Raw genomic sequence first — 13,784 nt, forward strand, 5'->3', positions numbered from 1 at the left:
TGCTAATCGCTGGGTCCCACACCTTTTAACATGAATTGGCGTCAAATGGAGTTGTGAAGCATTGGCCTACCATGCACTCCACCACCTTTTTCAAAGGTTTTTGAACTCCGACTAGCACAATACACTGCTACCTCAATCCGTCCATAGAGTTGCAACCTCAAATTGAATGATTGACTGACTGTGAGGACCATGTTTTTAGTGATCTGTGGGGGCCCAGCAGTTAGCAATATGTAGCCTATTCTATAGATAATTTATTTTATTTTTTTGTGGAAATGCTTTTTACTTCTTAATAATAACGCAACCACTCTATCACTATACACTGATGTAATAAGACGATTAGCATTACTTCATGCAAGATATATTTGAGGTTAGTGCTTGGTAAACTCAGATTTGTTCAGCAAAATGGCCTATACGATTGCTGACAATTTGTAATCAGTTGTATGTTGAGTCCAGGGGTACAGATGTAAAAAGATGAACCACATGTTCTAAAAACATTTTGTTGGTCTGATAAGAGATAATATTGCGCTTTAAACACCGTTCTTTCCATATTACAAAAAAAAGTTGTGGTTTTTCTGTTTTTTGCTTTTTTTTTATTTTTGTGATTCTTTTTTTTTTTTTTTTTCTTTGATTTGTAGTTCACAAATAATTTGTTTTCAGGTTGCTAAATATTTTCATTTTTTCTATGTTGCGTTTGTGTTATGCTTTTACTATACACACAGCATAATTTTTTTCTATATATTTTTTTTTTTTTCTCAGAGTGCAATAGAGTCGCTTTTTGGAGCATCGTTGACAGGCATTGCCTATTCTCTCTTTGCTGGACAGCCTCTGACGATATTGGGAAGCACAGGACCCGTCTTAGTGTTTGAAAAGATCTTGTTTAAATTCTGCAAGTAAGTATGAATCGGCCTTCTTGGATGTGTCCTTCACCAACCAGTTTTGCTGCATTTTTTCTTCTATTTTTTTTTTTTCTTTTCTTTAAATTTGTAAAGTTAAGCAAATTACCTTTTTGAATTCAGGTTTTGCAGGAAATTCTCAATTGATGGTTTACAATACGATGACGTGTCACACAATACCTAAATAAGCAAGAGCATCGAATTTGTAGAATTCTCTGTGTGCACGGTTTGAGGAAAAAAAAAAAAGTAATCTAAACTAACAGAAGTAAAAATGCAAACCCTTTCATCAAACATGTAAAACTAAAGGGGTATTTTCAAAAACCTTTATTGCATTGGTGCAGATTACGGAACAACATAGTGCCTATTCGGCACTATGTTGGGCACTTCTTCCTCAATATTACCATGACATTGCCGTAAATGAGGAAAATATAAAACTTTGGACTGTTATCGTCTTTTTTGTTTTTTGTTTTTTTTGGCCTTCTCCCTTTGTCTGTTGGAACTGAGTCTATAGTTTTACGTTTTGAAGTCAATGGTCGTGTATGTACCTGTTTTTTTTATGTTTTCTTTTATAGGGACTATAAGCTGTCCTATCTGTCTTTACGCACCAGCATTGGTCTATGGACGGCCTTCCTGTGTTTATTGTTGGTGGCCACAGATGCAAGTAGTCTTGTCTGCTACATCACACGGTTTACAGAAGAAGCATTTGCTGCTCTCATTTGTATTATATTTATTTATGAAGCGTTGGAGAAACTCTACCACCTTGGGGAAAAGTACAAGTTCAACATGCACAACGACCTTGATTTGCTGACAAAGTACTCGTAAGTATTCTACCCTAACAATGGAGGTGAAATGCGTTCCTTGGAAAAGTGCCTCTACAAGCGGTTTGTTTATGCTCTGAGCCAGAATTGGGTTCAAAATAAGAGATGTAAAAGAATTACTTCGCGATCCTGCTAGATTCATTTCTTGCATTGGCTTGGCAAAAAAAGGTCAATGGCATTTTTCCAAAAATTGCTGTGTGTGAAACAGTCCTTAAGATGACACCTGTGATCATGCGAGAAGCTTTCCTCACTTCATTCCATAGATGTGTGAAGTCTTTTACACGTTCTTGTGCTTTTAATGAGCACACTGCCTCCGGCCACACTGCGGATTTAATGTACAGATGGCAAAAATGAAACACACCCAGAAGCAGGATTTCCTGTTAGAAGACCTGCTAATATTTTGTACTTTTTACTCTATCGGCACCGTGCACATTTACAGTCCTGGCTGCACCAGATCATTTGTATATTATTGCTGATAAATGAATTATCAAGCTGTACTGACTTCATATTGGGAGGATCATTAAAGGCATTATCCACTTACTGGCAAAATTGTGAAAATGTCAAATTATATATGAAATTCCTCCATACTTGCCACAGGCAGGATTTGGGTTGTGGCTCTGTCAAGTTTTTGGAAACTAATTTCACCCAACAATGTTTTTTTTTTTTTTTTTAGACCTTGCTTCATGCATTACAGCACACTCCTCCTGGAACAAATAAAACTTCCCCCAAACTGTTCCCAAAAAGATACAAGACATTATTCCTCCTCCACCAAATGTCATAATTGGCACAATGCAGTCAGGCAGGTAACATTTGCCAAACCCAGATTCTTTCATTAGACTGCCAGACATGATCCATCACTCCACAGAATCACGTTTGCACTATTCTAGAGTCCAGTGGTTTCTTGCTTTACACTGCTCCCTCCAATACCTGGCATTGTGCTTGATGATGAGGCTTGCTTTCAGTTGAGTCAGCAGAGCCTTGGTGTTCTCTATGCACTATTGGCCACCCCACTCTATAACATTATGTGAGCTCCAATTTTTGCTGTAAGTCCTAAACACTTTTACTTTTCAATAATGATCAGTTGTGGATGTGAACTACACTGTGTGCAGAATTATTAGGGAAGTTGTATTTTAGAGGATTTTTTTTTTTTATTATTCATCAACAACTATGTTCTCAATCAACCCAAAAGAGTCATAAATATCAAAGATTAATATTTTTGAAAGTTGGAGTGGGTTGTTTTTGTTTTGTTTTTTAGATTTGGCTATCTTAGGAGGATATCTGTTTGTGTAGGTAACTATTACTGTGCAGAATTATTACGCAACTTAATAAAAAACAACCCCCTCCCAAAAAAAATAGTGACCAATATAGCCACCTTTCTTTATGATGACACTCAACAGCCTACCATCCATAGATTCTGTCAGTTGCTTGATCTGTTTATGATCAACATTGCGTGCAGTAGCCACCACAGCCTCCAGACACTGTTCCGAGAGGTGTACAGTTTTCCCTCCCTGTAGATCTTACATTTTATGAGGGACCACATGTTCTCTATCGGGTTCAGATCAGGTGAACAAGGGGGCCATGTCATTATTGTTTCATCTTTTAGACCTTTACTGGCCAGCCACACTGGAATAGTTGGATGCATGACATGGAGCATTGTCCTGCATGAAAATCATGTGTTTCTTGAACGATACCGACTTCTTCCTGTACCACTGCTTGAAGTTGTCTTCCAGAAAAACTGGCAGTAGGTCTGGGAGTTGAGCTTTACTCCATCCTCAACCCGAAAAGGTCCCACAATTTCATCTTTGATGATACCAGCCCATACCAGTACCCCACCTCCACCTTGCTGGCGTCTGAGTCAGAGTGGAGCTCTCTGCCCTTTACTGATCCAGCCTCTGGCCCATCCATCTGGCCCATCAAGAGTCACTCTCATTTCATCAGTCCATAAAACCTTTGAAAAATCAGTCTTTAGATATTTCTTGGCCCAGTCTTGACGCTTTATCTTAGGTTTTTTGTTCAAAAGTGGTCATTTTTCAGCCTTTTTTACCTTGGCCATGTCCCTGAGTACGGCACACCATGTGCTGTTTGATACTCCAGTAACGTTGCAGCTCTTAAATATGGCCAAACTGGTGGCAAATGGCATCTTGGCAGCTTTACGCTTGATTTTCCTCAATTCATGGGCAGTTATTTTGTGCCTTTTTTGCCCAACACTCTTCTTGCGACCCTGTTGGCTATTTGCCATGAAACGCTTGATTTGTTTTGAAATCACGCTTCAAAAGTTTGAATTACAGGACCGCACGCAGTTTTTTTTTTTTTTTTTTTTATTTATTTTACTGCACGATATAGACCCGCCCACTGGCAGCTGTGATTGGTTGCAGTGAGACAGCCACTCAGCGTGGGGGCGGGTCTGACTGCAACCACTTATGGGCGCCGGTGGGCGGGGAAAGCAGTGAATACAAGATGGATTAATGAGAGGCCGGCATTTTTCAAAAGAGGAAAAGGGCCGCCTGAGCTTTGTGACAGCTGTGCAGCGCCGCGCCAGTGATCGGTGAGTATAAGAGATGGGGGAGAGAGACCAGGAGTGATTTTAAACGATTTAGATCGTTCTGCTGGACATGCTGAGCATGCTCAGTAGAACGTGACTGGAACAGTCAGCGGATTCCGCAGCTTAGCGCATTATGGCGGAATCCGCCGCCATAGACAATCATTACACACCTTGGCGGATACTAGCGGAATCCGTCAAGGTGCGATATTTTAACGACACAAAACGCTACATGCAGCGTTCCTTCCGCCCGACACAGCGTCAAAATAACGACGCTGCATCGTGGAGCGGATGCAACGCAGACACTTGCGTTACAGTGCGTCATCCATATAAGTATAGAGAATAGCGCAGTGCGTTAACGGACTGCGCTATTCTCCATAGCGGCGGATTGCGCTGAACGCAGGTGTGAAACCGGCCTTAGACAGACTATTGAACATGCTAGAGTTCCCCATTGGCTTCCCATTTACTCGATACACAGGTTGAGCCCATCTAAGCATCCGACTGCTCGTTACTAGTGATGAGTGAATACGGTCTATTCGTGTTTGGATTATTCATAACGAATCCCAAATTACTGTTCGCTATTCGTCACGATAATGAATCTAATGCAAGTCATTAGGGAACACGAGCATTTTCCTGGGAAATCTTCAAGAAAAATGTTCTTTTTCCCCATTAACTTGCAGTAGGTTTGTTATTCGTGACCAATACCACAATAATCGTTTGGGATTTGTTCCGAATAATCCAAACACGAGTAGTTAATATTCGCCGATCACTACATGTTAGGAGTACCGATCACCCGAGCATGGTAGTGCTCACTCCTCACTAGTAATGACGTTAATAGGAACGTGTTTTTAGAGGTGGGGATGACTCTGGAGTGTTTCTTCCATCCTAATAGTGTTTTTTTTTGTTTTTTTTAGTCTAATGTATTAATATATCCAATATTGATGTTAATAGTTGAATATTAAAAAAAGCCATTACTTTGCCTCTATATGTTACTAACATTTGTTAACATTTGCTCTCTAGATGTGTGTGTGCGGAGCCAGCCTCTCCCAGCAATCAGACTCTGTCTGCATGGACGGAAAAGAATATCACTGCCAGCGAAGTCCCCTGGAGTAATCTCACCGTCTCTGTAAGTGGCAATACGAATGTGCTGTGATGTCAGTACTATTCTCATTACACTGCACTACAGGTTACAAGCTACTCATTACTTGCTGATATTGTCCAAAATTCACCAGAACCAATTATTTTAATGGAAATTTGCCAGCAGGATTTCATCCCCTAAACCAGTGGTCCCCAACTTTTCTGGCCTTGAAAGCCACTTTCAGCTATCCGAGACGGTTGCAAGCCACATTTAGTGACACCGAGCCCCCATTACCAGTATATTGACAGACAATCTTTTTCCATAGAAATCACTACACTGAGGCAGTATACCAAGATCCAGGGGTTCCTACCTCCATTCAGATCTGCTTTTCTGTGTGGGGCTACTCACAAATTCCACCATCTGGAGACATGTTCTTCATAGCTGTTTGCTAGACCTGGTGTTAATGTAGCTGGTAGACAGCCGTGAGCCACATGTGGCTCCCAAGCCACAGGTTGGAGACCCCTGCTCTTAAACGATCAACACGCATATGTTTCAATGTATATGCAAATGGCTATGGTAGCTCTGAAGCCTTTGTCACGCCAGCTCTAGTCCCTGCCTGGCTCTACCTCCTCCTACTTGACTGAAGGCTCCTTTGCCTGAAGTCGCACATTATAGATGCTGTCAGTCAAGCAGCAGGAGGAAGTGGCAGTGGACAGGGAATAGAGCTGGAGTGACAGAGGATTTAGTGATGCCAAAGCCATTTACGTATCTTTTCAAATGCGGATTTCTTTGTAACAGGGAACGGACTGGCCTTGTAAAATATTGCTGGTCTTGTGTTTTAACAATTACATTTGCAAGTTTAATAGTTTGGGGTGTACAATCCTGATTGACAATTTCCTGCATTAAAGGGAATTGGTAAATTGTAAATTACTGTCCACCCTGCTCTGAATATAAAGGGGCTGAAGCGTACCGTCTGATATAAATTCTGTTATTCACCATTTGTAATATCTCTACTTAGTCAGTGAAAAGATATGTTCAGATCATGTACAGCTGAATAGTAAAGGAACAGTGACTGCTTTAGTGTCAGTCATACGTAGCTTCTTGCGTGTAAATACGACTCCGTTCTCGGACAGTAAGTCGGTCTTATAGGAGGTTGCAGAACTTTCCATTCTATAGTCATTACGCTTTATTTTTGCATGAGTTTTGAAAACCAAAATGTGATTATTTAACAAACTTTAAAAATTATTTCTATTCTCTCCTAGCAATGTATCGACCATCATGGCTCGTTTGATGGTCCAGCTTGCAGTCACCATGGTCCATACATACCAGATGTTTTCTTCTGGTGTGTGATATTGTTTTTTACAACTTTCTTCCTTTCATCCTTCCTGAAGCAATTCAAGTTTAAGAATTATTTTCCTACCAAGGTATGAACAAATTTTATTTTTAAACAAATTAAATGTATACTTATAGTTGCAAACAACAAGGACAAGCTGCAGATTCTTTGATCCACACTTAGACCTTTCTCAAACCCCTGATTTTGCTAGACTTTACTCACTTTTGCACTGCCAAAGTTTCTTTTATATATATATATATATATATATAATTAGTCATTACACAAGTTTGCTAATAAGCTGGTTATTAACCTCAATAATCATACTATAATTGGGAAACCAGGAACTTTATTATATTTATTATGTTGTCACTGTCTGTGGTTCTATACTGTCATATACACAAGGCTAGGTTCACATCTCCGTATAGAGGTGCTGTCACAAATTCTGTCATTTCAACTTAAACAAATAGTGCAGCTTTTCTAGTCAAATGACGGGCAACTTAACGGAAACGTGAATGACCCCATTATAAGGTAATATAATCAGTCTGGTGCACATGGCTCCCGTCATATGAGTGGTCTATCCTGTTACAGAACAGAAATAACCGCACTCTGATTACCCGGCCTGACTATAACAACAAACAGTCTCTGGGCTTACAATCTAACAAAGCTTTGTTTAAAGCAACTTTATCTCTTCTAGGTACGTTCTACAATTAGTGATTTTGGCGTCTTTTTGACTATTGTCATTATGGTCCTCATTGACTATCTTGTGGGTGTCCCATCACCAAAGCTCCACGTTCCTGAAAAGTTTGAGGTAAAGACGCCTAATTTTACATTTTACTGTAACAATCCCTATTTTGGAAACTAGGATTTTTAATGACTACTAAGGTCAGACCAAAATGTATCTAATTATAGTGTGTGTGTGTGTGTGTGTGTGTGTGTGTGTGTATCTATCTATCTATCTATCTATCTATCTATCATACATTACATACATACATTACATACATACATACATACATACATACATACATCTGGTCAAAAAAGTATTGAACACTTCAACAATTTTCTAAGTAAATATATTTGCTATTGACAGGAAATTCCCACCAGATGTTGGTATCAACCCATCCAATCCACACAGACTAAAGAAAGCAAACTATGGATATCCATAAATTTAGTGATGTGCAGTAATGAGAAATTACACAGGGAAAAATAATCGAACATGCTTACTAAAATTTAATTAACACTTCATACAAAAGCCTTTTTTGGTGATGACCGCTTCAAGATGCTTCCTTATGGAGAAACTTGTCGCATGCAATGCTCAAGTGTGAGTTTGGCTCATTCTTCCACACAAACGCTTGTCCTGATGGCCCTCTGGGCTCCTATGAACGATGCGCTTCAGTTCCTTCCAAAAATTTTCTATTGGATTCAGGTCTGGTGGTTCGATGAGCCATTTTAGCAGCTTTAGTTTCTTTCTCCGAAACTGAGTATTTCCTTTGCTCTGTGTTTGGGATCATTGTCTTGTAGAAATGTTCACCCTCGTTTCATCTTCATCATTATGGTAGATGGCAACAGATTTTTATCCAAAATGTCTCAGTACGTTTTTCCATTCACCCTTCCTTCAATCATATGAAGTTTTCCAGTGCTGTTTTCTGAAAAACAGCCACAGACCTCCAAACGTCACTTTCTTTATCGTTCCTTATGGGAGACCCAAACCATGGGTGTATAGCTACTGCCTCCGGAGGACACACAAAGTACTACACTAAAAGTGTAGCTCCTCCCTCCGAGCATATACACTCCCCGGATGACAAATCCAACCAGTTTCATGCTTTGTGTTCAGGAGGTCACACACACACATGCATCCTCTTTTGATTTTTCATTTTTTCTAAAGATTTGGAAGAAAAGCGGGTCCACTGGACTCCCGGTATGTCCCTTCTCACCCCCCTGTGCGGCGGTGCTGTTAAGGTTGACTTCAGGGCAGGAGCCCTTCATGCCGCGCTCCTTCACCATCCCTTAGGGGCTCTGGCTTGAAGTTAGAGCCAACACTGTTCTCACTGCCTTGCAGGAGACCGGCCTCCATCCGCAGCCCTTTTGCAGGACCCTGCTGGACGGAGCACTGAACCCCCACCCCACCCAGGGACTGGGCCCGGCGTCTCAAAGCTAAGTATAGAGACGTTATTCAGAGGGTCCTTCTGCAATGTGGGGCACTTTTATTGGGGGGGACAGTGATTTACTTTAATAATGCTGCTTTTTACTGTGTTTCCGGCCGGTTCCACGGTTTTTACTGAGAACCGCGCCGATGATGCCTGATTGTCGGCCACATGCATAACTCTAGGCCCCGGCTTCAGCCGCGGCCTAGTTTCGTTTCATCCCCCTGCATGTCAGTCATGCAGGGGGACACTGCAGCGCCGCCCACCGGCCGCTCTGCACAGGGGAGGACACTCCTCTCTGAGGAGATGATTCCCTCCCCTGTACATCTCCTTAGCCCTCCGATTCCCGCTCCTGGCTTAACCCCCGCCCCCCCCCTCACTCTGGCGCCATTTTCTCAGCGTTCTTAGTACACTGGTCGGCGCTGGCTGCTCTGCAGAAGGAGTGAATATCTGGCTGGGTGTCCAGGCTTGGAATCCGGAGGGCACACATAATAGCGGTCTGATAAGTCACAACCTCTGGTTGTGCACTTTTATACACTCTCAGGGCATTCTGAAGGAGTTAATTCTTTATTATAGAACCTCCTCCTCAGCAGCATGTCTCACACTAGGAGCAAGGCTCCAAGGCTGTACACTATATGCACTGCATGCAAGCTCGTATTGCCTGAACCGAGCACAGACCCACACTGTAATGCCTGTTCTAATGTGGTGGTGCCTCAGCCTGGAGTCTCCCCAGGCTGAACCCCCGGCTTGGGTAGCATCTTTTTCCAATGCTATTTCCCAGTCCTTTGCAGACTCCATTGGACAGTTGTCTCGGACGCTGCTAAGCATGCATCAGCCCCCTTCAGGGTGCCTCTGCTGCTCCAGCTCGCTCTGCAGAGCTCACAGAGTCTGTTTCATCTAATCCCAGACCCCGTCCTCCTAAACGGAGACGCAGGGACTTTTCTCCTTCCTCGTCCCCCGGCTCTGCCTCACGGGCCGAGTCACAAGGCGAGGAGGATGCCCTTACTGTGGGCTCAGACGCTTCGTCTATGTACCCCATTGATACCGATGGTGATGCAGATGTTAGCGATTTGATAGCGTCCATTAACTCCGTTCTGGACCTTAACCCTCCAGTGTCAGAAGAACAGGCCTCTTTGGTAGAAAAACACCAGTTTATCTCACCTAAGAGAGCAAAGAGTACGTTTTTTTTAACCACTCCAGCTTTCAGGCCACTGTGACTAAACCCAGAGCCGGTCCTGACAAACGCTTTCTTAAGCGTACTTCTGACTTACTGGGGGCTCGGACGCTCTCCATGTACCCTATTGATCTGTCCGAAAGTGACGCAGATGCTAATGATTTGATTGCGTCCATTATATTTGTACTGGACCTCAATCCGCCTGTATCAGGGGAGCACCCCTCTTTGGCAGAAAAGCATCAGTATACCTTGCCTAAGAGAACAAGGAGTGTGTTCCTTATCCACTCCAGCATTCAGGTCACTGTGACCAAGCCCAGAGCCTGTCCTGACAGACGCTTCCCAGAGCGTGGTTCTGATGACTGTTTCCCCCTTCCACCAATGGTGGTCAAGGAGTGGGCTCATTCACCAAGGGTGGACCCTCCGGGGTCTAGACTTTCAGCCCGGACAGTTGTATCAGTGGCTGACGGCTCCTCTCTGAGGATCCCACTGTCCGCCAGGTTGTCCTTCTGGCCAAATCTATATATAAGGCGGCAGGGGCCTCGTTCTCCCCATCTTTTGCAGCAGTGCGGGCTCTCAAAGCCATCTCTGCTTCTCGGGAGGAGATGCATTCCCTCACCAGGGCCTTTATGCCCGAATTGGTTGCCTTAACTTCCAGGCTTCAGTCTTTTCATCCTATAGCTGGAGACTGTCACCGCACTGCGGTGGCCTCGGCTACTTCCCTCGCTATCCGCAGGTTCCTGTGGCTTCGAGAGTGGAAGGCAGATGCTTCTTAAGAAGTTCCTTGCTGGACTCCCTTTTGCTGGGACCAGTCTATTCGGTGAACAACTGGATGAAATTATTAAGGAAGCTTTTGGCAGGAAGAGTACTTCCATGCCACAACCCAGGAAACCTTCCAGGGCAGGAACCAGTCGAGGTTTCGTTCCTTTCATTTTCTCTAACTGGTCGTCCTCTAAGCCCTCGGCCTCGTCCACTAACTCAGCCAAGGTCCGTAAACCAACTGGCGCATGAAGCCGCGTCCTAAGTCGGCAGGAGCTGCTGCCACCAGGGCAGCCTCCTCTTGATTATCTGGCCGCGCCAGTAACGTCCTTGGTCGGTGGCAGGCTCTCCCTCTTGGGCGACGTGTGGTTGCAACACGTCTTCGATCAGTGGGTGTGGGTTACCCTCTCCCACGGCTACAGAACAGAATTCTATCCAGCCGCCAAACAGATTTTTTTCTGACAACTCCCCCCTGCTCCAAGGCCGCCGCCTTCTCACAGGCCGTGGCATTCTTGCAGGCCAATGGAGTAATTGTACCAGTTCCCGACTGGGAACGGTTCTGAGATTTCTACTCAAATCTCTTCCTAGTCCCCGAAAAGGACGGTGCTTTCCGACCTGGATCTCAAGCTTCTCAACAAGCATGTTCAGGTGCGGCAATTTTGCTTGCAATCTCTGCGATCAGTCAATGACCCAAGGAGATTTCTTAGCATCCATCGACATCAGAGATGTCTCTCTGCATGTGCCATTCGCAGTTTCACACCAGCGTTGGCTACGTTTTGTAATCGGAGAGGAACATTTCCAATCGTGGCTCTCCCCTTGGGTTAGCCACGGCCCCTCGTGTATTCACCAGTTGCGGTTCTGCTCCTCCAGGGGTTGGTAGTGATTCCTTACCTGGACGCCCTTCTAGTCAGGGCTTCATCCAGTGCAGACTGTCAGCGGAGTGTCTCGCTCACTCTCGCCACGCTTGCAAGTCCACTCTGACCCCGACCCAGGAACTTACGTACCTAGGGATGCAATTCGAGACTCTGCTGGCACTTGTGAAGCTGCCCTTAGTCAAACAGCAGTCTCTTCATCTGGCGGTTCGCTCTCTGCTGAGGCTCTGCCGTCATTCCATCAGGCACCTCATGCAGGTGCTGGGTCAGATGGTGGCGTCAATAGAAGCGGTTCCCCTTGCCAGTTCCATCTGCGTCCCCTGCAGCTGGACATTTTCCGCTGTTGGGGCAAGGGACTTCTTCCTTGCACAGACTGGTGGCTCTGTCGCCACAGACCAGGAGCTCTCTTTAAGTGGTGGCTTCGGCCCCTCTCTCTGTACCAGGGACGCTCCTTTCTGGCCCCGTCATGGGTGATTCTCACCACGGATGCCAGTCTATCCGGCTGGGGAGCAGTGTTTCTCCACCACCGAGCACAGGGCACTTGGACTCCGTCCGAATCAGCCCTCTCGATCAATGTGCTAGAAATCAGGGCTGTAGTCCTTGGACTCGCAGCCGCCTAGCAATGTTGGAAGTTCAACATATCCTTCAGTGGACGGAGGACTCCGAGTCCACCATATCCGCAGTCCACATCCCAGGCACAGAAAACTGGGAGGCAGATTATCTCAGCCGTCAAACCGTGGACAGCGGCGGGTGAGCCCTGCATCCGGCAGTGTTCCGGTCAATTTAGCAGGCGGGGCACTCCGGAAGTGGATCTAATGGCATCCCGGCACAACAACAAGGTCCCGGTTTACGTGGCTCGCTCCCACGATCCTCAGGCCTTGGCAGCGGACGCGCTGGTTCCAGATTGGTCCCAGTTCCGTCTGGCCTACGTGTTTCCCCCTCTAGCTCTCTTGCCCAGAGTCCTGCGCAAGATCAAAATGGAGGGCCGTCGGGTCGTACTCATCGCCCCAGGCCCAGGCGAGCTTGGTTCCCAGACCTGCTCCGTCTGTTCGTAGAGGTGCTGTGGCATCTCCCGGACCGGCCAGACGTTCTCTCAGAGGGTCCGTTTTCCACAACAATTCTGCGGCTCTCAGATTGACGGCGTGGCTCTTGAGCCCTGAATCCTTACGGCTTCAGGCATTCCTTCCGAGGTCATCTTCACTATGACTCAGGCTCGGAAGTCTTCCTCGGCCAGGATTTACCTCAGGACTTGGAGAATTTTCCTGTCCTGGTGTCGTTCTTCCGGCCATGCTCCTTGGCCGTTTTTTCCTTGCCGAACATCCTGTCCTTTCTACAGTCCGGCCTGCAGCTAGGTCTGTCCCTCATTCCCTCAAGGGACAGGTCTCTGCTCTGTCAGCATTGTTCCAGCGGCATATCGCCCGACTGGCCCAGGTGCGCACCTTCATGCAGGGCGCATCTCACATCATTCCGCCTTACCGGCGGTCTCTGGATCCCTGAGACCTTACTCTGGTCCTCATGGCCTTACAGAAACCCCCCTTTGAGCCTCTTAGGGAGGTTTCGTTTAGTCTTTCACAGAAAGTGGTCTTTCTGGTGGCCATAATTTCTCTCAGGAGAGTCTCTTATTTGACTGTGCTCTCTTCGGAGTCACCCTTTTTGGTTTTTTTCACCAAGACAAGGTGGTTCTCCGTCCAACTCCGGGCCTTCTCCCTAAGGTGGTGTCTCCTTTCCACATTAACCAGGACATTTCATTGTCTTCCCTTTGTTCGGCCCCTGTGCATCGCTTTGAGAAAGCGTTGCATGCTTTAGATTTGGTGCGGACGCTCCGGATCTATGTGTCACGCACCGCTGTTTCTTAGGCGGTGCACCTCTCTTTGTGTGCTGACCACACGTCAGCGCAAGGGTCTCTCTGCTTCTAAACCGACCCTAGCTCATTGGATAGGTCGGCCATATCCGATGCCTACCAATGTTCTCAGATGCCTCCCCCGCCGGGGATTAAGGCGCACTCGACCAGAGCTGTCGGTGCCTCTTGGGCTACGGCTCAGCAGGTCTGTCAGGCTGCCACTTGGTCTAGTCTGCACACCCTTTCGAAGCACTACCAAGTGCATGCTCATGCTTCGGCAGATGCGAGCTTGGGCAGACGCATCCTTCGGACGGCTGTCGCCCATTTGTGAAGTTAGGTT

The 13,784-nt window shown here is 45.6% G+C and overlaps 1 protein-coding gene across 8 annotated transcripts in view; it reads left to right on the forward strand.

The window, feature by feature from the left end:
• SLC4A7 (solute carrier family 4 member 7) overlaps positions 1–13,784 on the forward strand; it is a 156,855-nt gene that overhangs the window by 114,627 nt on the left and 28,444 nt on the right. For all 8 annotated transcript variants that reach the window (XM_075315261.1, XM_075315259.1, XM_075315262.1 and 5 more), the window contains 5 exons: positions 757–890; positions 1,466–1,711; positions 5,271–5,376; positions 6,591–6,752; positions 7,356–7,469. In XM_075315261.1, the coding sequence (XP_075171376.1) occupies positions 757–890; positions 1,466–1,711; positions 5,271–5,376; positions 6,591–6,752; positions 7,356–7,469 (762 nt within the window). The remainder of the gene's footprint in view (positions 1–756; positions 891–1,465; positions 1,712–5,270; positions 5,377–6,590; positions 6,753–7,355; positions 7,470–13,784) is intronic.

Source organism: Anomaloglossus baeobatrachus, chromosome 6 (assembly GCF_048569485.1).
Source record: "Anomaloglossus baeobatrachus isolate aAnoBae1 chromosome 6, aAnoBae1.hap1, whole genome shotgun sequence".
In the NCBI taxonomy this organism is placed as follows: Eukaryota; Metazoa; Chordata; class Amphibia; order Anura; family Aromobatidae; genus Anomaloglossus; species Anomaloglossus baeobatrachus.